This window comes from Leiobunum rupestre, chromosome 9 (genome assembly GCF_980474605.1).
Source record: "Leiobunum rupestre chromosome 9, qqLeiRupe1.1.hap1, whole genome shotgun sequence".
Classification (NCBI taxonomy): domain Eukaryota; kingdom Metazoa; phylum Arthropoda; class Arachnida; order Opiliones; family Sclerosomatidae; genus Leiobunum; species Leiobunum rupestre.
Window position 1 is genome coordinate 16080460 of NC_143392.1, and position 27424 is coordinate 16107883.

At 36.4% G+C, this 27424-nt stretch overlaps 6 protein-coding genes across 9 annotated transcripts; 4 read left to right on the plus strand and 2 right to left on the minus strand.

Moving 5' to 3' along the window:
- The first annotated feature begins 400 nt into the window (after positions 1-400).
- On the plus strand, positions 401-2125 carry LOC149926670 (uncharacterized). Its single transcript, XM_090157731.1, has 5 exons — positions 401-709; positions 783-1094; positions 1161-1388; positions 1481-1676; positions 1956-2125. Exons 1-5 carry the CDS (start codon positions 401-403, stop codon positions 2123-2125), a joined length of 1215 nt encoding a protein of 404 aa, XP_090013857.1.
- Positions 2126-2188: 63 nt separating this feature from the next.
- Positions 2189-3327, plus strand: LOC149926671 (uncharacterized). The gene is made up of 4 exons (XM_090157732.1): positions 2189-2344; positions 2434-2797; positions 2854-3211; positions 3315-3327. Exons 1-4 carry the CDS (start codon positions 2189-2191, stop codon positions 3325-3327), a joined length of 891 nt encoding a protein of 296 aa, XP_090013858.1.
- A 3395-nt stretch (positions 3328-6722) lies between these two features.
- Lrr47 (Leucine-rich repeat 47) lies at positions 6723-8288 on the plus strand. Its single transcript, XM_090159397.1, has 4 exons — positions 6723-7064; positions 7122-7679; positions 7742-7890; positions 7959-8288. The coding sequence occupies exons 1-4, from the start codon at positions 6819-6821 to the stop codon at positions 8191-8193; spliced, it is 1188 nt and encodes a 395-aa protein (XP_090015523.1). The 5' UTR covers positions 6723-6818; the 3' UTR covers positions 8194-8288.
- On the minus strand, positions 8160-20705 carry LOC149926673 (alanine--glyoxylate aminotransferase 2, mitochondrial). Of its 2 annotated transcripts, XM_090159396.1 has the most exons (16): positions 20411-20680; positions 19707-19810; positions 18534-18696; positions 17422-17443; positions 17226-17349; positions 17093-17130; positions 14341-14384; positions 14223-14272; positions 13964-14161; positions 13804-13896; positions 13220-13292; positions 13113-13159; positions 12953-13054; positions 12347-12496; positions 10261-10359; positions 8160-8799 (listed from the first exon to the last, which is right to left on the minus strand). In XM_090159396.1, exons 1-16 carry the CDS (start codon positions 20448-20450, stop codon positions 8692-8694), a joined length of 1455 nt encoding a protein of 484 aa, XP_090015522.1. In that variant the 5' UTR covers positions 20451-20680; the 3' UTR covers positions 8160-8691. The 2 variants fall into 2 exon arrangements, with proteins under 2 accessions (XP_090015522.1, XP_090015521.1); XM_090159395.1 differs by lacking the exon at positions 17093-17130 and having other exon boundaries at positions 17131-17349; positions 20411-20705.
- On the plus strand, positions 20447-22227 carry LOC149926674 (endosome-associated-trafficking regulator 1-like). The gene is made up of 6 exons (XM_090159398.1): positions 20447-21163; positions 21225-21471; positions 21533-21644; positions 21707-21769; positions 21837-21955; positions 22020-22227. Exons 1-6 carry the CDS (start codon positions 20980-20982, stop codon positions 22099-22101), a joined length of 807 nt encoding a protein of 268 aa, XP_090015524.1. The 5' UTR covers positions 20447-20979; the 3' UTR covers positions 22102-22227.
- Positions 22154-27192, minus strand: Tango6 (transport and golgi organization 6). 3 transcript variants are annotated; one of them, XM_090159394.1, is made up of 17 exons: positions 27021-27192; positions 26873-26948; positions 26085-26647; positions 25918-26032; positions 25705-25847; positions 25530-25644; positions 25183-25455; positions 25044-25129; positions 24870-24985; positions 24637-24813; positions 24443-24563; positions 23729-23878; positions 23528-23656; positions 23144-23464; positions 22884-23076; positions 22662-22813; positions 22154-22597 (listed from the first exon to the last, which is right to left on the minus strand). In XM_090159394.1, the coding sequence occupies exons 3-17, from the start codon at positions 26634-26636 to the stop codon at positions 22304-22306; spliced, it is 2937 nt and encodes a 978-aa protein (XP_090015520.1). In that variant the 5' UTR covers positions 26637-26647; positions 26873-26948; positions 27021-27192; the 3' UTR covers positions 22154-22303. The 3 variants fall into 3 exon arrangements, with proteins under 3 accessions (XP_090015520.1, XP_090015518.1, XP_090015519.1); XM_090159392.1 differs by having other exon boundaries at positions 26705-26948; XM_090159393.1 differs by having other exon boundaries at positions 22155-22597; positions 25918-26029; positions 26705-26948.
- Between the last annotated feature and the right edge of the window lie 232 nt (positions 27193-27424).

The following is a 27424-nucleotide window of genomic DNA, read 5'->3' on the forward strand; positions in this document are numbered from 1 at the left end:
GTAACTCTTTTCACTGCCGTAGTATAAAAGTGGGCTCCCATTTCGATTCCCAAACATTCTCGACTCTGCGTATTAATATTTTGATTCTTGTTTCGGAGTTAATTTTTTCGAGTTTGATTTCGAAGTTTCGTTTAGAGTTTTGGCTTCAGAATCTTCATTCTTCAGAGTTTTATTTTAGACATTTTTAGAATAAAGGTTCACTTCTTTTGTCCTCGACCATCACTTACGTTCAACCACTCAGGTTTAAAGGTAACTATTTAAAATTTATTAAAGTTTGAAGTTTATTTCATAGTATAATACTTCGATTTTCTTCTCAACGGTGATTCAATACCGTTTGGCTAGGTTTATTTTCGAAATATCAGTCCTTAATTAAGGTTTTATTTTTTAATTTCCGTAGAGTATGTCGAGTAAACCTCCTTCGCCGTGTAGTTCTACGAGTTCCAAGTCGTCTGTTAGCGAACTTGAAGATATTTTGCGGCTTTCGCCTAATTCTGCTCCCAAAGCGTACCTAATTGATGATGGTTTTAAAACGGTTTTTTACGATGGTGATTTTGGATATAAAAATATTCAAGAGCTCTGCGTTTACGTTGGAAGCTGTCAATCAATCAAAAGTGCAGGTAACAGGACTGCTGTGGCTGTCTGCAATTATTGCGATAAGGAAATTAAAACTCCCATTAACAACGCCCATAATTGGGAACGCCACGTTACGGTATAACATAATGTTAATTTTGATTAACTCTTTTATATTTTATATTCTAAATTATATAAAACGCTATTTACAGGACGTTCACAAAGTCGTTTTGCGCCTCAAAGACCAAAAACGTTCAGCCGAAAAAGTTACTTTTTTCCCCGAAGCCCCTAGGCGAAAAAAGGCGAAACTAGAGGACAACTTAACAAAAGTTAAAAATGTAACGTTTCTCCAATTTCTAATTAACATGGTCGCCATGGACGGCCTACCTTTCTCTGTCGTAGAAGGGAAGGGTCTAAAGATGGCATTTCAATACGCTAACGCTGTCTTGAAAGTGCCGTCGCGTCGGACATTGGTCAGGGGTATTGAAAATACCGTTAAAAGCGATCTACTGCCAAAAATGAAAGTATGTTATTAGCTTTAAAAAAACCGGTGTTTAGCTAATTAGTGGGTAATTAAAATCTATATTTAGACCTTGCTGACCAACTTAAAGCCGAAGGAAGTTCACCTGACGCTCGACCTTTGGAGCAGTAGGATGCGAGAATCCGTATTGGGAGTAAGGACTCAGTTTATCGACAAGTCTTGGAAGTTTAGGAACCTCCTTTTGTCATTCCTTCATTTTCCCGGTAGCCATACCGCGGATAATATTGCCACGAAACTAAAGGAGATTCTGAGTTCTGTTGGGCTTGCTCCTTCAATGGTGAGTATATCCAGGTTTCGAACTTGTTATAGTTTGCAGTTGGATATTGATTTAACAATGTTTTAACATTTGGTTAAAAAAAATATTTTTAGATATATAGCGTATGCGCCGACAATGCCCAGAATATTTCCAAGGCATTGAACATGATCGATGTCTTGGAAAAAAAATGGACCGTAACCGGGCTTACTGTACGTGAAAAACCATCCGGGGAGGTTGAACCAGAACCAGTGGGGAGTGACGACGATGACTGGACAGGAGATTCAAAATACACTCACATTTTAGATGAAGGTATAACAATAAGTCTATAATATTTTTCAATATGTATGTCTCTTTGGGGAATTTATTCTGAGAGCTATTCACGGAGTGACGTCTTCACGGTAAGAAAATGGCTCTCTGTAAAGGCTATCCGAGACAAGAGAGCGAGCGGACGCGAAACGGCACCCAAGCCCGTTGTATAGTCTCTCTTGTGACTAGCTCTCAGTCCTCTACACCCCTATCTATGACAGTGTTTCTAAGTTTTATACTAAATTTCATTTGATTAATATATTTAAAAAAAATTGTCTATAGGTTGGGATTCGTTAAACCAGATATTTCACCCGGAAAGGTTTTTAAATGAACCAAATGAATTCGAACCCGAGATCACGGCGGAACATATTTATGAAGATTTTGTAACAACGCCGGAAGAAGTTATACAGGAGGTACTGGATGACAGTCCATTATGGGTAAGGAAGCGATGAATTGCGCATTCACTACAGCTTGTAGTGAATAAGTCCATTAAGAGCAGCGATGCAGTGAAAGGAATGATCGAGCGTGTAAGCGCTTGGATCGCTTTCCTGCATCGCTCTCCCAAATGGACTGAAGCGTTCAAGCATCGTTCTCCTTCTCATATGGACGTCCGCAGTATTGGATGTGTCAGGTGGAACGTCGTCTATTTCGCATTGGAGCGTTTAACTGAGGTAAGCCTTTTTTAAACGCTGATCTAATTTAATTTATTGATTTATTGAAGAAAAAACCATTTTAAAACACGTAAATTATTTATCTATAGGTCGGAATGTTGAAAGCGCTCCGTGATACCATTTTGGACGCGAGAGAAGCTAAGCAATGCCCCAACGACCTTGAAGTTCCGTGCGTTGGCGATTGCAAGATAATGATGGACATTCTTTCATTACTGAAGGCAATTAAGATTGCAACAGAAGCCTTCCAAATCAACGGGCCGACTTCTCATTTGGTCATTGGTCAGCTAATGACCATTTTCACCCAAATTAAAGCCCTCGAAATACCATCGTTAAGAAAATTTCAATCAAATTTACTTTCAAATATGTCCAGCCGATTTAAAGAAGAAATTAAAGACTCGGAGTATATAGCCGCTGCCATCCTGGACCCTTGGCAAAAAACAACTCTGTTTCAAGGTTCGTTAAACTGTTGTCTTAATGGTATAATCCGGAACTAACGTATTTTTATATAGAAATCTACAGCGACCCGGCCTTCAATTTTGATCCGCAAGACCTGCCGGAAATAGAAGGCGATTTAATTAATTTTCAAACTCCGAATATCAAGACGGCAACCGAAACTATTTTGGAAATCTTAAAGAGAATTAGTATAACCACGGCGGAAAATCCCAAGAAAAACGAAAAGTCAAAACCTTCCGTCCGTTTTCCCCACTTAATGGCCCCCATAAATCCTCCACAAAAGACAACCACTCAATATGAGAAAGAATTGAAAACCTACCTGGCAGAAAACATTTGCGAACAGGAGGACGTTAGTCTTTTAGATTACTGGGCAACCAATGAAAGACGTTTTCCCACTCTCGCTAATTTGGTCCGGCACGTTATTTCCATCCCGGGGCTGCGTTCAACTGAGTTATCGTTGAGTTATTTTAATCAACGCTACGTCACAAAAATCTAAAAGTTGTTGAACGATTTCTAGTTCGCTGACTTAACGAACAAAATATCGTCTGCTACCCCTCCTTTAAATTTGTCGAATGATGTCACGAAACCGATGAGCAACGGAAAAACCTGCTCCTCCGACCGCTGACTTCGTTGAGCAACATGACGTAGAAACCGGAAGTTAAAAAAAGCGTACAGTAAGCTCAACGCTCAGCGCTGACCTCAGCGCTGAGTCCGCTGAGTCCCGCTGAACGTAGCCCCGGCATGCTCCGCCGATGTCAAAAGGATGTTTTCTGTCGCTGGTGCCATCATGAGATATCGGCTCACTTACCGGGAATATCGGTTTCTGTAGCGCGCCTAAAGTAAGTTGCCAATGTAAAATTTAATAGACGGCGAATAATTAAACCTAATCAGATTTATCTCTATTTTAGACTGAGAATCATTTTTGATGACGACCGCCTCCGAGCTGCAACCAAAAATTGTTTCGCGTTTTACACGACGCAAACTTACTAATTTCCCCAAATTCAATGTTTTTGTAGTTATAAATATAAATAAAAAAAGAGTATAAATGGAATATTTGTTAATAAAACTTCATTGTTTTTGTATACATAAATGTAAAAAAAACTATAAACTTGAAAAACAAATGATTGTTTTATTTTTTAAAAACCAATAACCCTTTAAAATTATATGTTGTGTTTCTTAAGTTAAAAATTTACTTTATTTGTGTTGACAGCTTGACACTGTCTGCATGCAACTTACTATAGAGTACAGAAAAGTACCTTGGCAAAGATAATAATATCCCCTATTTTTCCACAAAGGCCGCTCAGGCGCAGTTTGACGGTTAAACTAAAATCGAAAGTAAGTTCCCGTCGGAATGTTTATATCATTTATATTATAAACATTTAAACTTACAAAATTAAAATTTGCAATATAATAATGAATGATTTTTAACTATTTGTATACATCAGTATACAAATAGTTAAAAATCTAACTCGTATATAATACAGTTGATAAGATGAAGTAGAACATGTTAAAAATTCAAAAAGTTAAATTTTCCTTAGTTTTTTTATTAAAAATGTATTAAAATCAAATTGTAATTAATTTGTGTGATTCATTATTATATTGCAAATTTTAATTTTGTAAAAGTTTTTATGGTTATAAGATAAATGATATAATCATACCAAAAGGAACTTACTTTTGACCATAGAAATCGGAATAACTAACTAGAATTAATTTTGAAATTTTGCCGCACCCGCCGATTAAAAATTCCGATTTCTATGGTATGGACTACTTAGTGATCTGGCAACACTTGAACGTGGGCCTAATCAAAGATAATCTAGACTACGTCGCCTGAAACTAAGGAACCAAACATCGCTCTTGAGCGCACAAGGGCCTGAAATAATAAAACAAAATGACGAGAAGATCTTATATTTCTCGCGTGTTTGAGTATTACTCCCAACAAGCGTTTACAGGAACCTAATGTTTTATGAATTTGACATTTTGACTATGAAAATACAGGCCTTTGTCAAATATAACACCCAAGCAGTGGCGCCGATCGCTTTTTCCCCCAATGGGGGCCGAAGCTCACTAATAAACTTGGAATGAGGCTGCTGGCAACACTTTCTTGCTACGGAGGCTAAAAGTAAACGGCCTTTAACCAAAGATAATTTAAACTCGTACCCTAGATTCGAAATCACTCTCTCGCGCGTTGCCGATAGCGTTTACCCACTTCCCGCCGGAACTCAGAAAAAATTTGCTCCATGGTTTGCGCCTTACCGCAACCACAGCCAACTTCGATCACGCGCTGCCGCGCTATATAGGCAGAGCGTGATCGAAGTTGGCCGTGCCGCAACCAATGGAGCCCGATTTTTCTGAGGTCACGTGCCGGAAAAGGGTAAACGCTTCGTAACAAAACCGTCACTGGGAAAGCTCTCAGTATTCGAATCTAGGGTACGAGTTTAAATTATCTTTGCTTTAACATCGGCGGTTTTACCAATGGGGGCAAAGCCCCCATAGATTTTTCCCAATGGGGGCTTCGGTCCCGCTGCCCCCATGGGATCGGCGCCACTGCACCCAAGTCTTTGGTGCTATCATGTCGAGATAATATTATATATTATTAATTATATATATTAATTATAATTTATTTATTATTTATTATTTATTATATATTATTAATTATTTATTATATATTATTAATTTATTATATATTATTAATTATTAATTTATTATTTATTATTTATTAGACCTATTTATTATTTATTATTAATTTATTTGTTCGTATATACCGCCTAGTACCACCCACTTCTGTTTGTTATTCAAATGTACTATATAAAATGTTTTTTTTTAATGTTAGAGTATACAAATCGTTGTGAAAATAACTCTGAAAATAATTATTCGAGTCGAAATTGATTAAAAAAGAATGGACAAATCGATGATAAAAATAAAATATTTTCAATATAGGTTCGCCTCCCGGTGAGCGATTTTTGAAGAAAAAACCAGCCCATTGCTCAACGTGATCTAATCCGCGCTCTACTAGCTTTCAAAATTGAACGTCCAATTGAATCTATCGGGTAGATTTTTCTCGACCCGCCGTAAGCGCTTTCAACTGAACAAACCGCGACGCCGCTAGAGGGAGTATCGCTTAAAAGTGAGCAGGCTAGCCCGTCGATCGGCTGATCTCGCTCACCGCGTCGTGAACATTCAGCCGCTGAAAAGAAAATTCTGCGCTCGCCTTGAGCTTGCTCAGTTGAAGAGAGATAACATTTTATCGCCTGCGGTAAGCTCTGGCCAAAGAATTCTTTGCTCTGGCGCACTTGAATGATTAAGGGAAAAATATCTGATCGCTCGCTTTGCAAAGCTGCTCAACATTTTTGCCCACCTCTGGTGGAGATGCTATCGCCATCTACCTACGATATAATACCACAGACTAAAAAGCCAACGTACAGACGATCAAATTATCGTACAAAACAATAATTATCGTGAGGACTGGCAACGTTGGCAGACGCTAAGTTTGAACCATTGAGTTGGGAATATTAATCTAGAGGTCCAATCAAAACGTCGGATTTCAGTATTTCGCGAAACAAGTTTTTAAAAATAAGAATACTGTCGTCTGCTCCCATCGGCGTCCCAAATGACGAGAAAACGTTATCATTCTACCCGTGGCGCCGTCTATCTCTCAATGGTTCGTTCAAATAAGACGCGTTTTCAAGCAAAAAGATTTTTTTTCTTCAAAATAATGGATGGCGCCACGGGTCATATGATAACGTTTGCTCGTCATTTTAGAGCAGACAGCACATTCGTATTTTTCAAAAACTTGTTTCGCGGGGAACAGATTTGATTGGATCTCTAGATTAATATTCCCAACTCAATGGTTTGAAGTTTGCAATAAAAAAGCGCCAGCTGCTCTGTAGTAGGCTGAGGCTCTCAAAAAAGCGCGCAATTTTCATTTGTTTATTCTAGGATAATGTTTGATAGCTCCTCCTTTTCTTAATTGATTAGTGAAATTTTAACGCATTTAAGTAACATTTTATGTGATTAAGATAAAATGAAGTTAAACGGTCAGATTGGCATACAAAGGCGTATGCTTCCCAGTGCAAATATTAAATATAGCCAAATGACAATTACTTTGTGCAAGAAGACTGATTTTTACTTGATAGTTTCAAATACGTCTAATCTATCATTATTGAAATTTGGCATTAAGGATAACCTTCAGATATTCTCAAAATTTGTCAGGGATGGCAAATGCACCTTAAGATTCAATGAACCTCCACATGATGTGCTGATTAAAAATGTAAATACAGCCACTTTCGTTCACTACCTTATTTACATTGCTTCTTGGTAATTTCAGGCAGATGTGATTCAACTAAAAGGATTTTTAACAGTTGTGTATAAAATCCTTAACAAACAGGATGTTCAAAAAATAAACTTTTCACAGCCACCCACCAGCATTCAGAAACCCAAAAATAGACTGTCTATCACTTCTCGAAAAGACTATCCGTCTCACGGTTTTCCCATCACTTTGGTGTATTTGCAACTAACTGGACTAAAATTAATTGCTCTACCGAAAGCTATATTAAAACTAGTGAATCTAGCAAGTTTAGACTTAACAGATAATGTCATTAAAGAAGCAAATCTCAGTCTATCTCCTTTGAGAAATCTCTCAACTCTACTACTTGCCAAAAATAAACTTGAAAGTATTTGTTCATTTCGGATTGAAAAATTGCCCAGTTTAAAAGTCTTAGACATATCGCACAATGAGATTTCTGGAAAGCTTCCCAATTCTCTCAGTAATTGTTTAAATTTAATAGAATTGAATGTATCACATAATAGCGTTATGTATTTACCAACCAAAATTGGAAATTTGAAAAAATTACGCAACCTAACATTGTCTCACAATTTAATTATGGTAATTAGTTTATTTAAAAAACTTTAATTTTGACTAAATAATAATGTCAATTTTCCTGACAGGTTTTACCAGCAACTCTATTTTGCCTAAGTTTGAACCAGTTAGATTTGTTTGACAATCCTTTGACAGATGAAAATTGTATTAAATATCCAGAGAATAAGGATGTCTGTTCTTTATTAATTTTAGCTGCGAATAAAGTGGCATCTATGAGGTATGTTATAACCCAAAAAAAGCATTAACTGATAAGATCACTTAATTTACACTTTTTATCATTTACAGCATCAAATTAACCTCGGATGAATATCCAATTCATTTAATAAAACTTTTGGAAGCGTTAGATTGGTGCAATTGCGGCAAGCCTGCGCTACCTTCAGTATGTTACAGTGTTGTTACGAAAAGAGCAGAAAATTTAGCCCGAAGTATAATTTTACCTAATGGTTTAAGAGAATTACCTGTTAGAGTGAAATTATGCTCACCAAGATGCAAAGACTCGTTTTATTATTGCAGTTCATGATCTATTTTTTAGTCACGTTAATTTTTTTCCTACACAGACAGCCAGTCTACAATTTACACTTCGTAAAATAAAACTTTTTTTAAACAGTTATGGAAGACTTTTGAATATCATTTCCCGTATAACTTAGTTAAGACAAATTACAATTCTTACCTTACAATACAAAAATTAAAGGTGCTGTCAAGATGCTAGTCACGCTACGCCCGGGGGTGGTAAAAGGTTAGACCGTAGTTAACACTAGTCAAAGAGACTAACAATAACCTGACATTTCAGTACATGTATTATTAAGTGATAATTTACGTGCTTGCACCATACGTTGAACTTGAAACAGCAACTTTAATCTTAAGTACTTGTACAATGCCTTATAATATTAAATGCCCATAAAAAAACTTATAAAACAGAAAAGTATACAAATGTTTTTGTTAAAAAAGTTAACGTAAGATTATCCAATCCAGTATCTCTGGTCCAAGCCGCCACCTTAAATTTAATATAAATTGAAATCTATTTGTTCCTTTTAACAGTATAGTTCTCCAACGCTCTCCTTATGACAGCAACCGTGAAATCAACATCTGCTTGAGTTATGCACATGGGAGGTTTTATTCGAAATACCTACATTTGAAACAAACTCGAAATTAAACATCCTTCATGTCCAAGATGGTGCCTCATCCATGATTTAATTAATGCACAGCAGACTTGCAATTAGGGGCAGTCTGGGGTCATTGATTGACTCTCAAAATAAATGCTGGGACTCTCGAAATAAATAATTCAAAGAGGGGTCGAGTCGCCAGGACCCCCAATTTAAATGAAAAACGTTTTAGAAAATTTCACTATATCATAAAATATTTGCTTTTCCTGTCGTTTCTGTATATATTTAATTTTAACTCCCCCACGAGTCAATGACCCTCATGAAAAAAAGACACGAGGGGTCAGACATTTACCAAAATCCCGTACACTTTGTTTAAAATCTCAAAATCTTTTAACTCTCTCTATGGTAAATTAGCATTGAAGTCCCAAAATCACTTCAAAAAGTAATGATAAAGTCGTCAAAATCCCTACGAAATCCCGTACAAAATAATGGCAAGTGTCCGACCCCTCGGTTGGGGATCCAATCCCTATTTGCAAGTCTGATGTACAGAGGTATATTCCATCATTCCATTTCAACTAAAACGCGAACACGTTTGCAAATGGCACTTTAGTGGCAATAAAATGCCAAAACTATTTGACTGCTCGAGATGCGATCCGAATCCATTGCTGACGTAATTGATCAACAAGCATTTTTGATCAGAACCGGGAACATGCTTAGTTGATCGGGGCGATCTCGAGCTAAGTGTGCCTGATTTTTGGCGCATGCCATTGTTACGCTTATCTTTCCCGGTAGAGGGCCATTTACCAACGTTTATTTGCGACGGCCAGGGAAATTCTACGTGATAGCGGACATTGTTGAGCTAACTTCGATTAATGCATTTAAGTGTAAGCTTAGACTACATCTCGGCCTTTGACCTGTTGATATGAGCAGTTATGTCAAAATGTTACAGTTTATTCATCAAAAGAAAAAGAAAACTCATCTGTGCTTTAATTAATCAACTTTTTGTTTTGGTCTTAAAGAGGCTTTCATTCCTTTCAAGGGGAGTGTGAGGGATCGGAAGTCGATTCAAAAAACGTCACTGAAACGTCATGAGAGTGTAACTTGTTAGTAAATACGACGAACGGCTACCGAATTACGTCTTTTAAATGGACTTCAACCCCGCCACAGCTCTCCCTTGAAAAGTCCCCCGAAGTGTTAACAAAGATAATATAGAACTTAATACCCTAGATTCGAATTCAGAGAACTTTCCTATTTACGATTTTTCAACGAAGCGATGGCCCTCCGAAAAATCGGCTTCCATCGGTCGCTATCTATAGTTGGTTACCATGGTAACAATAGTGCAAATTTAACCCGGCAGGAAGGGGTTAAACGCTATTGACTACGCGCAAGGCAATAATTTTTAATCTAGGGAACGATATTTATATTATCTTTGATCGGAGGTACCCCTCCCCAGATGGAGAAGTGAGCTATAAGCCCGTACTTACATTATTATGGCTTCCACCCTTTCCAACTAAAACCCCCATACGACGTATGTCTTCAAATATCTCGCCCATATCTGCTGATCCCAGTGGTTCACGGGTTTTCTAGCAGTTGAAAAAGAATAAAAAAGTTTTTAAATACTAGTTATTTATAATTAATAAATATGTACAGAAGGCGGTGTAGAAGAATATCATAAAGTAGCTATAAAAGTTGTCGAAAAATAGGGCAAACGCTTTCATCAGAAATATAATAATAATAATTTAAAAATAATCAGCTAGGCTAATACCCAAGGCAACACTTTGGGCCTAAGTCATCAGGCGACTTTTAAAGCCATTAATTCAGGTGGCCGGGTTACAATGCGTAGGAGGGTGGTGGCAAGCCCTTCATGCCGGCAGCTCCCTACACTAACTATTAACTAACTATTTTATGCTTCTAATGTTATTAGTTAGAAACATATTTTCGCCAAGAGCACGAACCTAATGTTAAATGCTATGATTAACTCACCCGAGCCGGCAAATAAGGTACCTATTTAATTTTTATAACCTAGATAGATAATTTTTTCGTAAGGTTATACATTATTAACTTCTGATAATAAATATGAACAGAAGCTGATACTGTAGAGTTTCTACAAAATAGGTCAAAGGTTTTCATTGAAGTGTTTCTTATAGCACTGAAAGTGCTCTCTCGCTCCCTATTACTCCGTGGTCAAAGACTAAGCAATGGGATTGAGAGCAGAATATAGGCCTAGTTATAAAAACTTAGTTGTCATATACTGTTTTCCATTTGATTGCTCGAGATTCGCTCCGAATCTGTCTCTGACGTCATAAATCTCGCCCTAATCGACTAGAGTAAAACCGCAAATGGAACATTAAATTACGATATTCTCGCACTTTTGTTGTTTTTCGTCTGCTAGTAATTTGAATTTTCGCGTCTTGGTTTGCCATTTTGCCAAAAAATCTAAAAGCAACACGCTGAAACTTACTCCGATCTCGATCTCGATTCGTTGATGTGTCGAATTCGGCAGATCGGTTTTGGGCGATCTCGGAGCACCCGAGAGCGGGAAATGGAACACGCGAAACTTGATCGGAGCAGATCCGAGCACGCAAATGGAGCATAAAATATTGATCAGAGCGATCTAGAGCGCTCGAGAGCAGTCAAATGGAAAACGCTAATAGTCTTTACTATATTAACTTATAGCTTTTTCCGTTTGACTACTAGAGATTATCTCCGAATCCGCCTGTGATGTAATTGATCTAATCCCGATCGAGAGATAAATGAATGCAACACGCGAAAAAATACTTGGAGCGCACCGATCGCATTGCCTCTGAGAGCGATCTGGTTCCATTGAACTGTCGAAATCGACCGATCGGTCTCCAGCGATCTCGGAGTAGTAAATTAAACACTAGAAAGTTGATCCAAACCCGCAAATGGAACGTGAAAGGTTGGTGGTGCTATCTCGAGCACTCTAGAGCAGTCAAATGAAAAACGCTAATAGTTATCAAATTAAAATGATTTATTCTGGAGGAGTTGAGAGTAGTTTAAGAGCGGACCAATGAAAAATGACATTAAACCATTATAATTTTTTAATCTGAATTCCATTGCACCGTTTCTGCCTTCGGAGCTAGAATTTTTTTGATCTATCTAGTAGCAACGACCTAAGGTAAAACGCGATTCTCTCCGGGATCTGCTCTCATACACGGAACGACTTTTGAGGTATTCGAGGAGCAGCCCAAAGACAAATGCCATATGTACCATAATAAGCTTCGTGCGTAGTTTAATATTTGTTCACAAGTATCGCCACCTACCGACCGAGTATTAAATTGAATATATGAAAGCTATATCTGCTCGTTCAAAATTCTCTCTGCACAACAGCTGGAAGTGTCAACCGAAAAACAATGAAATTCAAAAGTCTTGGGGGGGGGTCGGAATAATGTAGAAGGGAATTTGGTGTTGTGCTATTTCTTCACATATTTAGTTCGCGGATATTTAGGCAGATGGCGCTATATTTCCTAAGCTCGAAGCCTATAGGCCCCCTCCAGAACATACGGATTTACATAATTTTTTTTTACTTATTAATTTTTGAAGAAATACCTTGTTTTTGACCATTTCGACGCCCAGCATCAAGCCTTTTCCTCTAACATCCCCGACAATTTCGAATTCTGGCCGTAACTTCTCCAGCTGTTTAATGAAGTTGCCACCAACATTCAAACAATTCTCCTGAGTTTTTTCCTCATCTATAACCTAAATAATAAAGACCATCCTTTAATATTAGCATATGTAACATAATCACTCATAAGTATGCCATAAAAGTATTTTCGTTAATGAAACCTTGTTCACGGGATATGACGTAAATTACGTCACTTACAACTCCGTGACGAAATTCGCGTCATCAACTTTTCTGATGGGAAACGGAAGTTAGTGAAAATTCCTCGCGCGTTTCTGGCTTTGCCCATGTCAAGTTTAGTTCATGCCTCGCGATCACATGATTTCATTTCCATGGTAACCTTTTCAATAGCGCAAGGATTTTAAGCATTTTTGCATTTTGGGTCCGCTTAATGTATGTTCCGCGTGAAACAAGGTCTCATTGAATTTTTTTCAATGGAAATGTTATACAGAGGCATACTTATGAGTAATTATGTTACATATGATATTAGTTATAATTTCAAGCAAACCATACTCTCAAATTACTAAACTTACGTCTAAAACGGATGATCCTACTGCGCAGGCTATAGGACTGCCACCGAAAGTGTTGAAATAGGTAGCTTCCGTTAAGGATGCGGCTATTTCCGGGGTTGTTACCTGTGAATAAAGTAATTACTTATCACGTAATTAACTAATAACTGATAATCTTTTCTACCACAGCAGCCAACGGGAACCCGTTCCCGATTCCTTTAGCCATTGTCACTAAAAACATAAAAATATGTTATCAAGGGTTAATTTCTTTAAAGTCAAAACTTCACTTACCAATGTCAGGAACTACGCCATGAGATTCAAACCCCCAATAATGAGTACCTAATCGTCCAAAACCAGTTTGAACCTTACGAGAAAAACGGCTATTAGCCCTTAATTTACATGTTTTTTATGATAGACCGATACACATTTGTCAAGAGGTAATATATTTTCTTAGGATTGGCGCCATTAGAGGTAGATTTTTAAATACCGGAAACCTAACCAGATGGCGCAAATAGTAGAAATTTTAAATTATCTAAATACCACGAAAAATATTCCTTTCTTTTTATGAAACACTTCCTTAAGTTTAATTTTTAATTGCTTATAGTTTTTACATAAAAATTACTTAAAAATAAGCATTATTTTCGGCAAAAAGTTTAAATAAGGATTATCTAGTGTAAATAAAATCATTAAAACTGAACCTCTAATGGCATAGAGACGGTATGGGCTTTGTTATTTGCCAGTTTTAAGAACTTTAGAACTTAAGCTTTAAATGTTGGTTTCCCTGTAAACAATTTATGAATCGGTCTATCGGAACTTAATTGCAAGGCCTCAACCATTGCAAGAAAGCCCCAACGCCACTCGAAATCGGCTCTCACTTCATCGGAAATGCAAAGTCCGCCTCTTTCCCGCACCAATTTGTAGGCTTTCTTCAAGTAGCCTTTGGGGAATTGAACAGTTCCACCTATACCCTGTTTAAATTACTTTTAATTCACTGTCTTGACTTTTTCCCGAGTGGACCAAATTCGGATAACTCGCCTGAATTCCCTCGGAGAAGAAAGCTGCGATTCTTTTGGCCGGTAAGGAATGGTTCATCACTTCTTTCAGTTGACCCAGATACTGGTCGGACGCTTCGCATTGGTTGTGGGCGCATTCGCAGCTCCGATCTACTTGCACCAAAGAATCTCGACAGTTGGAACCACCCCAGAGGCCTCGGTAAGGATCAGGGTTCATAGACTACAAGGAAAGTGTATTAGACACACTCCAACAGAAGCGACCTTACCTTAAGGGAACCTACGTGGTGAATGCCAAAACCATTAGCCATCATATATTTCCACGACCCCACACCTATATTATCACAAATAAGTTATTCATGTTTCGCGTCTAGTATAATAGTGTTATTGTGTTATGTTTACCACAAAGCCCCATAGTCCAGGGAGATGCACCGTGGTAGCTGTTTCTAATGGTAAAAATTTTGGTCAATTGGGATTGACCCAAACGGTATTATCATATGTTTGTAATTATGTTTCACATAAGTGTGTCAGCTCCCCTTAATGTTTACTCAGAGACATTTCTAGAATGATCACACATTTTTAGTCAACTTCAAACAAAAGTCGTCATAAGGTGTTTTTTTTTCGCTTGTAAAGGAAGACGTTATTTTACTCCGATTCTGTGGTGGCGAATTGTTTGAGTCGGAGTAAAAACGTTATTAGAAAATGGCTGCCTGTGGCCTTATTAGCAGATAAATTCCGATTTACTCCTTTACACCTCCTTTTCAGAAGGAGTAAAAAGAGTAGCCCTAATACTTCGGAACAAGCGAATAGTTTATGGGGCAGAGTAATTATCATCCCCGGAACAGGCGAATAAAACGATTTATAGTAAAAAGAGTACACTTTTAGTCCGAGAACAGGCGGAAAGAAACCCTATAGATTCTTTTACGGAGAATATTCGTAAAATCCATAGCTTTACTACATGGGGAGGGGATACGTTAGGCTAAAAAGTTTTCAATGGTGGAGTCATTGGTTGTACAGCCACATGGGAGATTGTGAAGGGGGGATACGCTCGTAAAAGAGTGTATAGTGAGCGCGTACATGTATCGCCACACGGCTCAAAATTTACTTCGCCTAATCATGTAAAACGTTAAACTACACTGCATAGAAATATATACTAATTAATAAATCATTTTCCCGATTTTAGAATATGAATTTCTCCCCGCATATTATTTTTTCTTACAAAATGCATCAGGAATAACATTAGCAATAATGGAAAGATTAATATTTATCTCGTAAGATATATATTATTCACTTCTGTCATCAGTAATTACTTCGACTAACTGACACACTTATAGAATATAATTGTAAGCCACAGGCGCTTAAATAAAACATCCTTCTAGGAAATCGCCCATAAGTTATATTTTTGAGAGCCAGGACTTTCAAGTTACTGCTTATAGTGCTTTGATATAATGGAAACTTTTCACCTGTAAACAGAACGTCGTATTTTTCTAAGCAAAATATCTCAAAAAAGCTACGTGGTTAAAAGGGAACACTTGTTGCATACCGTACAGGTGAAAAGTTTCCATTATTTTAACAAGCACCAAATAAACAGTGACTTGCAGCACCCCACGCAAGGCGATCGCAACCCGTCAAAAGTCGGGCATTTTCTGGCGTATAGTGTTTATTGGTAATGGTTAGACGCTTTAGTGCCTGCTGCCGTCGGAACGGGATAATTCGGAAATTGTCTTCCCCCTTTCCGTAAAACGTTCAGCGTAAAGGCTCGTCCAATGAAATTTGTACACAACACTGCGTTAGCGTGTTTAAAGGCTAGCTGCGTTCTCCTTGTGTTTGTTGCTCCTAGGGGTGTGCAAAATATTTGGTCAGATCAAATAATTCGATCGAATACCAAATCGAATATTCGATTCGTCGAATCGAATAGCCCTTGGAAAAATTCGCGAATAATCGAATTTTTTGATCAAATAGTCGAATATTCGAAAAGCTAGGGAAAAAGTATTTGGTTTTTTCAAATAGTTTGCAAACTGGTCGAATAACCGCGGGTCTTTTTCTAATTTGTTGAGTTTCAAGGCCATCCCAGGAGAGCGCAATGAAATTTCCGAACTAGTCCTTATTTCTGGCACCTCTCTTTAGGCCGCAGCGCCAAGGACCATATAAAGAGTAGCTTGCACGTCCATTATCCATACCGTTAAAACTTCTTAGCGAAAGGCAGAAGCTGTTTATTCTAGCGCCTATTGGCCAGATTACTCGCGTGTTCTCTTTTGTTATGGAATTTTCTAGAATAGCAAAGTAAAACTAAAATTGAGTCTAAAACGTAAACCAAGTCCAAAACAAAACTAAAAACCGGGAGGAAAGTTGAAGTAAGTAACTTTATGGATTTTTCTGTTTAGAATTTTTGAGTTAACTTAATTAATTGATTTAAAATTAATAAAAATGCAATTTTTTAATTTGTGACAAAAAAACTGCTCCTTCGCGTTTCACATATATTTAAAAACTTGAAATTTTAATTAAGTGTTTGCAAACTATGAACTATATAGCATGTGTGATTTTAATTGTAGTTAGTAGTTACTAAAGGTTAAAAGTCGCTAGAAGACTTGGTCCTGGAGTGGTACGTAAGGTATTAGCCTAGTTAATTATTATTATTATTATTATTTTGCCATGGTACCCAATTAAAATATGTATGATAAGTTGATAAGCACTATATTTTTGTAGGTTACCGTGGTTACGATCAGGGAACTCATTTTGATAAATAACATTATATACAGTATCGCTTAGAACAAAGTTCGCCCAGGGAACTTGGTTCTAGGTTTTACTGTATTTGGTTTAATATTTTACCATTTTCAAGTAAAACGAACAGTGATTTCAATTACTTTTTTTTGACAAATATGCAAACTATTTGGCTATTTGAAAACCAAATACGTCGAATAATTTGATATTCGAAATACTATTTGGTATTTGATCAGTTAACTGGCCTAAATTTTTGCCCTAAAAATATTCGACCAAATTATTTGACGTTATAAATATTCGATTTGGTATTTGCCGTGCTTGGAAAAAAATATTTGATATTCGATTCGATCCCCAAAAAATGGTATTTGCACACCTCTAGTTGCTCCTAGCGTGCAGGTCCTGGCTCTCGGAAATATAACTTCTTGGCGATTACTTTGAAGATGTTTTATTAAAGCGTCTATTCCAAGGTACCTAAGTGAGATTATATCGTAAGCTCCGGTGTATAGTCGAGAGAGAAGCATGGCAACATCATTCGCTTCAGATCCGCTGTTCGTGTATAAACATACTTTCAAATTTCCTGGTAATTTTGAAGTGAGTTTCTCGGAGTATTCGTGGATTTTGGGGTGTAGATAAATATTTGTCGTGTGCCATAAACGATGCAACTGGTCCACAGCTGCCGCCGTTACTTTTCTGTGAATTTCATTATTATTTTTATACACCGCAATGAGAGAGAGATAAAACAGTGGTAAATTACAAACTCACGGATGACAGTGCCCCACACTCACTGAAAAAATAAACCAGTGTTGTTAAAACTAATAGTTGATTTTAAAAATAAAAAGTGGTCTGACCAAACTTTTTAAAATGTTGCTCTTACGTCACGAGATACAGCTTCATTTTTCTTCCCACGAGCGATTTGCACGCGCGCTAGTTTTCTCTAGCAACTGCATTAATGGGTACGTTCAGCAGCGCTCATCGGACTCACCGATTAGTTATCGCTGTCATCGGTTTCCTACTGTACGTTTTTTGCGATTCCGGTTTTGATGTCACGATGGTCATTGGTTCTTGGATAAATAATAGTAGTTATCCAAGATCGGTTGCTCACCGAAGTCATTGGCTGGAAGAGCCGGTTTTTACGATGACTGAAGTCATTACTGACGTAAAACTACTGTAAATTCAACGCCATTAAAAAAAAACACCGATGACTGAATAAAAGCGTTCAACAAATTACGACGTCATTATGACGAAAAAGCTCATCGGTTGAAAATATAAAGCCATCGGGTTATATTTCCGTTGAGTGTTACCAAAAGTGTGTCAGTACGGAATATTGTTTAATGAGAGCTTGTCGCGAAGGAAAAAGAGTGGCTGGGAGAGGGGGTTAAAAATACGTCATTTAAATTAGAAATTTTCTCCACCTAGTGAGGCGTTTTAGAACGTTACGGGCGAGTAAATCAAAGAGATAAAATCGCGCCAGGTCAAAGACCAAAGATAACGTTGCCAGTGGCGTAGCCAGAAATTCGTCAAGGGGGGGAGGTCGAAGTATGTGAATGTTAAGAGAGGGTCGAGAAGGGGGTGGAAATTTAGTACAGTCATTGGTAGGCGGACCCGGAAACCCCCCTTGTGACCCCTTGTCTACGCCACTGAACGTTGCTAGTACTCTGCCAACTAGTACGCTATGTAGTCTATTGTGAGACTAGCTCTTAAGTAAATATTTTAAAGGGCGCAAATGTAGAGTTGAAACATTTTTGGGTCTTATGTCGCTTTTGGTGTTACTGAACGTACCCTATAACGTAGGCAACGCTGTAGTGCGCGCTCGAAGACTTGTAAAAGTAAGATACTATGACGTAAGAGCAACTTTTTACAGATAGATTTTTTACCTGTAACTATACCACCGAACATGTCAAGGTAGCGGTTTCCATCTTGGTCCCAAACCCATTGCATATATCCTTGGTGTAGCAGTAAAGGTTTCTTATAATATAAAAACATTGATGGACTAAGCTTCTCCTGGCGAATTTTCTGTATTTTGGAGTATTCTAAGCCCTGTTATAGAAAAACTCGTGTTATAAAAAGTCATAAGAAACATAATTATGACAATTAGCAAAAGATATCGCGTAATCAAGGTTTAGTTTAGCAGAGAGCCTCCTAGTGTCTAAATTCGTATGCTGCTCCTGGTAGTGGTCTATTTTCGTTGTCATAGAAACCAGTTTATATCGGTAATGGAATTAAGACGCACATGGTGATCACGTGATTATTATCTGTGACGTAGAATAATGTCATGGCGGCTGTTTTAAGGCGGGGTTTAGTTACGACGTATGCCTACGACGCTACGTAAAAGCACTGAATTATTCTAGGTTCAGTGTCGAAAAAAGGTTCGGTAAGAAAATTAACATTAAAACAATTATAAAAAGTGTTATATTTATTGATATTATGTTACTTGTGATAGCGTGCATATAGCTATAATAGCGTAGGACCAGAATGATATAAAAATTGTTCAAAGACGAGAGAAGAAATTACTTTTCAGATAGTGTTATATTCCAAGATAGAGGCACCAACGATAAACGTTCTGATGCTCCGACTAATTCAACTAACGCATCAGTTTTTGAAGGATTCACCGCGACAAGGACACTGCCACTTAGGAGCAACCCACACAAGGAGAATGCAGCCCGTCAAAAGTAGTGGATTTTCTTGTGTACAATTTTCATTGGTTAGACGCTTTAGCGCCTGCTGCCGTCGGAAGGGGAAAATTCGGAAATTGTCTCCCCCCTTTCCGTAAAACGTTCAGCGTAAAGGCTCGTCCAATGAAATTTGTACACAACACTGCGTTAGCGTGTTAAAGACTAGCTGCGTTCTCCTTGTGTTTGTTGCTCCTAGCTGTAACATATACACCAGTTTTTCAAGGACACTGTAACAGACACCAAATTTTGATAACTACTTCAGTTTATTGGGGCTCCGGCCTAACCATTACTAACATTGAGATATAATTTAAAAAACCTTGAACCATAGATCTAATCATTTTTGGTCAATTTTACTAGTTAAAAAGATATATTCACCTTATACCCTTCTGGTACTTTGTCACAAGGTGGCATTTCAGGGGTGGGACTTGAACTGATGGCCGCGACTCCTCCATGTCCTGGTGAGTTCTTGGAAAGATTCGCTACACGAATATCAAAATGAATAAATTGAAATAATTGGCATGTGATTAACTCGATCGGAACAAAAGGTACGCTTGTAAATCACAATTAATAGTCCGGTTTTTTGTTTGCCTAATCACTTCGCGGAATTAGACGGTAGAACAAATCCAAGTTAAACTTAATTATTGAAATACGAATTTAAATTAGGTCGTATGAAAAATAAGTAATGAATATAGAAAACTTTTAAGTTGAGGTAAGCCGAAATACACATGAGAAAATCATAATTGAATTTCACAAAGACGCCATGCAGTCAAAATAATTGGGAAGGAATAACCTACATATAAAAATCATAAGCCCAGTTTAAATAAGGTCGCTGATTAAAAATTACAAAATTTCCGTTACATTTAAAAAATACTTAACAATATAAAATTCTGGAAAAAACCCAGAAAATACCGTCGATAGGGTTGTCTAAATTATGCAAATTTGGGTTTCAATTTAATTCGAGCGATATGCCCTATTTCAGTTCAATTTTCTTATATCCAAAACGTAAATTAAAACGTCTCGATTTTCCAAACCGAATACAATTATTTTTCGCTTAATAACAATGATTGCAAAACTCTTACCGAGGTGTCGGAAAAGCGGATTAAATTTTCTAATGAGCATCTCGATGTAACGTCGCCGCCTGAATAACTGGGAGCTCACGCTTTCGGATTCTTGGAGTGGAGAGAAAAGAGAGCGCCTATTACGAGGATGATGATACCGACAGAGCAAAGGGAAACGATATTCCGCAGGTTTTCTCCTAAATCAACTAGCGCGGGCATTCTTGGCATTGCGCCAAATCTCTTTTTTTATATTAATAACGGAACTAATCTACAATTTTCTTAGACGAGAATTCTTTTAATAGATTGTTCAACGATTATAATACAAAGATAAAGATCCTTCTCTCTCGATCTCCCGTTTTCAGCTTCGACCCTTCTCTTCTCTAACGATACTTGTTATCTCCCCTTCGAAAGGAACGCAGATAAAAAAAATGATCCCACGAATTCGTTACCCTACCGAGAATAGGCCGCTCGGAAAAAAATCGTTTCTCTTCTAGTGCTTTTCCCTAGATACAGCGAAGCAATGTCGGTCAAGGCAACGCGTAGGAGCTATCGGATCCTGAGAGGCGGACAAGGGATAAAATCAATGGAACATGAGCGTTCCCGAGGAGGAGAAGGATAATCCCTTTTCATTCGCGTCTTTTCTCAAACCATCTCCGGATGAATATTTATCATCGCAAAGGGATTCGGATGATGTTTCCAGTTTCGCGAGAAGGGAAAGTGTTCGGAAAAAGAAGGAGAAAACTCTAGTAATTTTGGACGACGATGAGGTTCAAAGTAAGGCTCTGTTATACCACCCCCTTTATAAATAACATAATTATAATTTCAAATATTTCAGCCGAGAAAAGTGACGAAAATAATCCTTTTTCGTTCAAGAAGTTTGTTCAAGAAAAGGAATATGATTCGTCAAGTGAAAGCGAAAACGCGTTTAGTACAACTAAACCGGTGGATTTAGAAAAATGTGATTTACCATTAGTATTGGATGAAACGACCGATTTAAGTGATAGCATTGAAATTTTACGCAGTGATATTGAGAACGAAAATATAAAAGACTTTGAACATAAGCTGAAGGAGAAGGATGAAAAGTTAGGTGTTTATTTTTTACAATCAAAACAATAAATTAAAATAAGTTTATTTTTAACACAGAATAGAATACTTAGAAAAAGAATTAGAAAGGATAAAAAAGAAGGAAACTGAAGATACCGCCTCTTTAGAGAATATGGTGCAGCGGGTGGAAGAAACGTTACAAATTACAACTGTTAGTTATAAATTTATTTGAAAACCATTTAAATTTCAAAATATTCACAAGCTATTTAACAGAAAAGAGCCTTATCAGCCGAAGCCCAAGTAAATCAATTGAAACAAGAAATTAAATTACTGCAAGTAAATACTTTACCAAACCTGAATAGTTGCTTTTATAACATTTAACTAACTTACCCTTACCAAATAGGGCCAAGTTAAAACTTTCCACAAAGAATTAAGTCAGGCTCGACAAGAAACTACAAGTGAAGCTCACGATTTGGCTGAGAAACTTAAAGCGGCAGCGAAACATGCTGAAACAAATTTAAAGTATTCTTTTTAATCTTAATTCTGTTTTAATGAAATAAATGAAAATAAAAGATTTCTTTTTTAGAGATCTTTTGAATGGCGTAACTCAATTGAAAGAATATTCTACTCTAGTTGCAAATATCGGAATTGTTAAAGAGGAGCAATGATATGTAGAATTGTAATTGTTACGTTTTAGCTTTAAATAGAAATTTATTTTTTATGCTATTATTTTGTACAAAAATTAAAATAACAAATACACTCTGTAAATTGCAATTAAATTGTTTCCAACACTTTATTGAACATTTGAGTAATTTTTAAGGAGCTGGATTAGAAGAATTAAGTCACAGAGCGTTTTAGCTAACGCAAGACTCAAAATGGATCCAATACTCTTATTTCCTTAGTAAAATTTTGAGACGGAGTTAACATGTCTTTAACGGCTACTTTCATCTCCTCCAAAGCTTGTTCAACATGAAGTTTCGTTACTTCATCAGTCTCTGTTTCGTAGACCTTTTTCAAGTGACGATAAACAGACAGCATCTCTTGTTCCAGAACAACGAACGAGTCCTGACCAAGACCACGTAACAGTAGCGTTAAAACCATTATGGCTGCTCGTCTAACATCAACATTTGAGTCATTTGAGAAACTTTTAATACAAAACAATATCTAAAAAAATTATGGGCGTTATTTATAGTTTAAAAGATAAAAAAATTTAAATTTTTCATCAAACCTCTTGTTTAAATCCTCCTAATGAAAATCTCAAAATTTTACATATCTCCCCTAAATTTGATAGACTGGAAGCTCTGATCAGAGGATCTTCGTGCTTACACGATGCCAAAAAACTGTTGAGCAGGTTGATTCTATACTTTGGAGCCATATCACCTAAAAAACACACCATCGACGATAAAATTAATTCTTGTGGGGATAACTTTTCCAAAGAAGATAAACTTACCTAAATTTTTACAAATTTTAACCAAAGCTTCACCCAATTTCAATCTATACTCTGAAGAATCATTTCCTTGGTTGAAATTGGCAAATCTTGAAGCCATATTAGGAAGGATATCGTCTGTATAGACTAACGCTAAAGAACTTAATGCCTCAATGGCAGTTAAATATATATAGGAATCTTCGTGATCTAAATGTTCCTACAAACCGGAAATAAAATACATTTATGAAAAAAAAAACATTGAACATGGTAAAAAAAATCCTTACTTGGATCACAGAAAACAAGGTTTCTTTATTTTCCAAAGCTTCTTTGTCTTTTTCCAAAATTAAATTTTTAATCTTAATTAACGAGCTGCCCTTTGTGGGTATTGAGGGATCTTCGAGATCTTTCCAGGCAAGAACAAATGGAGATAAATTAACATCTTCATCCTTTACATCGTTGTTCGTTAAGTTTTTATCTTCAGAAGCTTCCATTGACTTGTGGATGCCACCCACAAAACTGCCAATAAACGTATCCTTATAAATGGCTTCCAGGTCTTTTAGTTGCTTCTGCGATTTTTTCAATTCCAACCAATCGTCTGAAGATATCTAGGGCAATGAAATAAAAATTGAATTTAAAGTAAAAAAAATGCCAGTTAAAGATTCTGTTACCTCATCTTTGTGATTGACCAAGATCATCACAATAGACAAAACCAGAAATGTTGACTCATCACCCAATAAACATTCCACATTATTTATGTTTGCATCAATTTTAAGTTGAAGAAGTCGTTTAAGCGTTGTCTAAATCACAGAAGCACTGCATTTTTAATCAAACACACTACTAAATTAAAAAGATATTTAAACAATACTAACTCGAACAAAAGCAATAACTTTTGTTGTTTTCTTGAGCAAGTTTACATCTTCCAACTCAGACAAGTTTTTAATCATACTCAGCAACGCTAAGTCATTATAAATTTCTTTTTCTGAACTGGGGTTGTCTTTTCCCAAAATTGATGAAAGCCTCTGAAAATTAACATTCAATCTAAATAGGGATGCACCAATATGGGTACAGCCGATATATCTGCTATTCGTGGCCGTTAATATCGACCGATATAAACAAATTTATCTATCATAACAGTAGTGTAAATGAAAAAATCATTGTAAAAGACGGTTCAGTTCACTGTCATACCATTTTATTCTAATTTTTCACGAAAAAAGGTTTGCAAGATCATATCCAAATATGTTTCTTTTCATTTTACGTGATACACATTTTCTATCACAAATCGAATATCGTTGTTTTTTATTTGTTTACACTCGTAACCCCCTGTCTAAAAAGGTATGATCTAGCTTCTGAAGTCTGGCATACGAGGCGCAGCCAATCAAATAAAATAGTATCATTAGTTAATCGAGAATTTTCTTATTTTTAAGTTTTTTCTGAAGATATTCTTCTAATACTGGTATCAGCCAATATGGGCTTAGCCCCCCTTAAGCTGATATTGGCCGATACCAATATTAGAAAAATAGACCGATATATTGGTGCATACCAATATCTAAACAAATTTTTACACATTTAAATTAATATAATACCTCTAACAGGATCAGAAACCAATCAGAAATTATATTTTCTTTATCAGAGAGACTGCATAACAAATCACAAAAGGCAGTAACTTTTATCTCCATTTCCTCCAAAAGGTCACCTTCAGAAAAACTACCAACGAAATTTAATATTTTATACATTAATCTATTTTTATAAGAGTTAAAAAATAGAAAATGAAATACACCATTCAATTCTTTGCACCATGACTCCTCCTGCTTCTCCGTAACAAAATTGAACATCATCTCTAACACGTAAAACACTTTCCAAACCATCAAATTCATCAAATGCAGCACAATACAACAACTTTATACAATCATCAGAGTTATTTAATAAGAAAAGTAGTATATTCTTCACTAGGCTCCTTGAAACAGTATAAAGAATTAATTTATGTAAATAAATCAAAATTATAAAAAATACCTAAGATGACTCGAGCCATTGTGAATTTTAACATAAAGCTTATAAAATAAATGGAAAAACTGTTGTATGATCTTTTTCATAAGACCTTCATTTGCCTCAAGACTCGAATTAAACAACTGAAAATTAAATGAAATTAAGACATTGATAACAAATATTTTCATAACCATTATTTACCTTTGTAAATAAAATAACACAATTTTCAAGTTCTTTTTCTTTAATTATAATACCACAGGTAATTTTATCCTTCTTGGAGCCTGTATCTAAACAATACATAATAAATTTAAAAAAAAAAAAATTAAAGAGAAATCCTTACCAACAGCTTTCAATAGAGTTTTGGTAATGGGTTTAATAGAATATTTAAAGCAATACACAAAATTGCCATCAAACATATTATTCAAAATGTTACAGGAAATTTTTGAAACTGTTGAATCGGGCGAATATTTATCATTGAGCAATAAATTAACTATCTGGGGACAAATCTTGCTATAATAGTTTTCAATCGATTCACATTGAAGAGGAGGTTGAGAAATAAGTTTGCATATTTTCTCGTATTTCACATAATCAGCACTAGCAGACTCTCCAGAATCTGATTGAAATAATCGTATTAAAATTTAGAAAATTATTAATGTAATATTAATTAGAAAATTTATAGTATAATACAGCAAAGAACTGGCAAAATTGCTTCCAAAACGGCTACCACTCCATTACGACGCAAAAGGGCTGACGACAATTGATGGCCACAGAGTTTATTTAGCCATTTAATCTTTGATACACCCTAAAATGAAAGTTTATATAATTAAAGAACAATACAACTTTAAACTGTAAAACTGTTTACAGAAAACTTTTGTAACTGAAGCAAATCTCGAATAAGCAGAGGCTGATAAACTGAAACCAAGAGCTTTTCAAAAATAGGTTCCAATTCAGTTCGGTCATTGATCATTTCTTGGATTAGTTCATATTCTGAACCATTGTGTTCATCTGAAATTTTGGACACATCAACCTCAAAATAACTCAGCAATAATGATGGTGTTAACAAGATAAAGAGTACCTTTATACAAATAAAGCAATTTTTTTAAGTTGTCTTCAGCGGGATTTTTTAAAACAACGCTTACTACCATTCTTTGCTCTTCTAAAGTTTTAAGACATACTTCAGGAGGTTCCTGCTAATGGCATACTATTAAGATGACGGAAAACAAAACTGCTTGGAAAAACTACCTTTTTATATTTTTTAATAGGAGCGTGACATATTTGGCCCAAACCAGCTAATAAATCTACCAAGTGATTTGTGAGAATAAGTGTTTTTAAGGCAGGATGATCGGCAAGGGTTAATAGCACAATGAGAGAAAATAAAAGTCTTCGATAAGAATTGTAAAAAGTTAGGCTTTCTCTTGCAATCTCCAGACCAAACTCTGATCGTTTTTCAATGAAGGTACCAACTCCAGGTATTAAGTTTGGATAAATTTCCAACCTCACCAAAAACTGAACACCCTTTGTAATTATTTTCTGATCTCCAATACTGAGTTCTGTAACATCTAGGCTATCAAGTTCTTTTCTTATACCCAGAAGTAAAACACAACACCAAAGAGCAAAGGACCAAACGACGGAGGATTCAATGAAACTTTCATCTTTAAGAAATATTGCCCAGGAATCAACATGCCCATTAACTATAGGGTAGTTACGTAGATTTTCGGAAACATTCTTTATGCATTTTAAGAGATCAGATTCAACACTGAGCTTTTGTCTCTCCATCTTCTCTCCATTTTCCATTGTTGAGCAATCTAAACAGAGACATTTTTAAGCTTATTATTCATCCTCAACGTTTTAACAGAACATACCATTTTTCAATAAAATCTTAAGGCAGGAGCAGAAATCATGTAAATTCTTTAGTTTAGTTTCCATTGTCCTTCAAAAAACTTTGAGCTAAGGGCCAAGAAGCTATTTCTTTTTTTGCATGATTTCCAGTCGTTCTTTAATAGAACAGCCCCAGCTTGGAATGGCTCTACCTGAGTACCCCGTTCCTACTTCAGAGTTCAGATGTGAATTTCGTGATCACCTTGGCATGTGTTAGTTGTAAACTATCTGTTAAGTGTAAATTATTATTAACTGTTTTTGACCTCTAACTTTCACCACTGTGCGTTAAAACTTAGATACCTTGTAATTTTATTTTTTCTGACAATTCTACTGAGCTGTTAAGGCTACCCAGCCCTAGCTCTACCATTGAAACGGTGGAAAAAATGTATCGCGCTCTCATTCAATCTCACCGCAACTGAAACAAAGCAAAAATTTCAACCCCCGTGGATGCGTCGCACATGCTGTTCCGTGACCTTTCTTAAAGGTTACGTAATAGATGAAGCCATAGAGATAGAAAAAAAGTAGAGGGATGATTACCGCGTAAAGGTGCCCTTTTCTTTTTTCCGGGAAATTTCATAGCCCTCGGCGCATGTGTGAAAAGATGAGATGCGCAGGATTTGCATGGCGTCACCTATCGATTGGTAGAGTAACTAGTTTTAGGCCGAGATTTCAAATTAGTAATAAAGGCATAATGTAGTTCTTTT

Coding starts and splice junctions, on each gene's coding strand:
- LOC149926670 (XM_090157731.1), top strand. CDS start 401: ATGTCGAGTAAACCTCCTTCGCCGTGTAGTTCTACGAGTTCCAAGTCG. Junction 710..782: donor ATTGGGAACGCCACGTTACG/GTATAACATAAT, acceptor CGCTATTTACAG/GACGTTCACAAAGTCGTTTT. Junction 1,095..1,160: donor ATCTACTGCCAAAAATGAAA/GTATGTTATTAG, acceptor ATCTATATTTAG/ACCTTGCTGACCAACTTAAA.
- LOC149926671 (XM_090157732.1), top strand. CDS start 2,189: ATGATCGAGCGTGTAAGCGCTTGGATCGCTTTCCTGCATCGCTCTCCC. Junction 2,345..2,433: donor CATTGGAGCGTTTAACTGAG/GTAAGCCTTTTT, acceptor ATTTATCTATAG/GTCGGAATGTTGAAAGCGCT. Junction 2,798..2,853: donor AAAAACAACTCTGTTTCAAG/GTTCGTTAAACT, acceptor ATTTTTATATAG/AAATCTACAGCGACCCGGCC.
- Lrr47 (XM_090159397.1), top strand. CDS start 6,819: ATGAAGTTAAACGGTCAGATTGGCATACAAAGGCGTATGCTTCCCAGT. Junction 7,065..7,121: donor ATGATGTGCTGATTAAAAAT/GTAAATACAGCC, acceptor TGGTAATTTCAG/GCAGATGTGATTCAACTAAA. Junction 7,891..7,958: donor AATAAAGTGGCATCTATGAG/GTATGTTATAAC, acceptor TATCATTTACAG/CATCAAATTAACCTCGGATG.
- LOC149926673 (XM_090159395.1), bottom strand. CDS start 20,450: ATGCTCATTAGAAAATTTAATCCGCTTTTCCGACACCTCG. Junction 10,360..12,346: donor TCGAAATGGTCAAAAACAAG/GTATTTCTTCAA, acceptor TTCAACTGCTAG/AAAACCCGTGAACCACTGGG. Junction 8,800..10,260: donor AGGGTGGAAGCCATAATAAT/GTAAGTACGGGC, acceptor TTTCAAATGTAG/GTATTTCGAATAAAACCTCC.
- LOC149926674 (XM_090159398.1), top strand. CDS start 20,980: ATGAGCGTTCCCGAGGAGGAGAAGGATAATCCCTTTTCATTCGCGTCT. Junction 21,770..21,836: donor AAGAAATTAAATTACTGCAA/GTAAATACTTTA, acceptor CTTACCAAATAG/GGCCAAGTTAAAACTTTCCA. Junction 21,956..22,019: donor CATGCTGAAACAAATTTAAA/GTATTCTTTTTA, acceptor TTTCTTTTTTAG/AGATCTTTTGAATGGCGTAA.
- Tango6 (XM_090159392.1), bottom strand. CDS start 26,768: ATGGAAACTAAACTAAAGAATTTACATGATTTCTGCTCCTGCCTTAAG. Junction 26,648..26,704: donor TAAGATTTTATTGAAAAATG/GTATGTTCTGTT, acceptor GTCTCTGTTTAG/ATTGCTCAACAATGGAAAAT. Junction 23,657..23,728: donor AAGTTATTGCTTTTGTTCGA/GTTAGTATTGTT, acceptor TCTGTGATTTAG/ACAACGCTTAAACGACTTCT.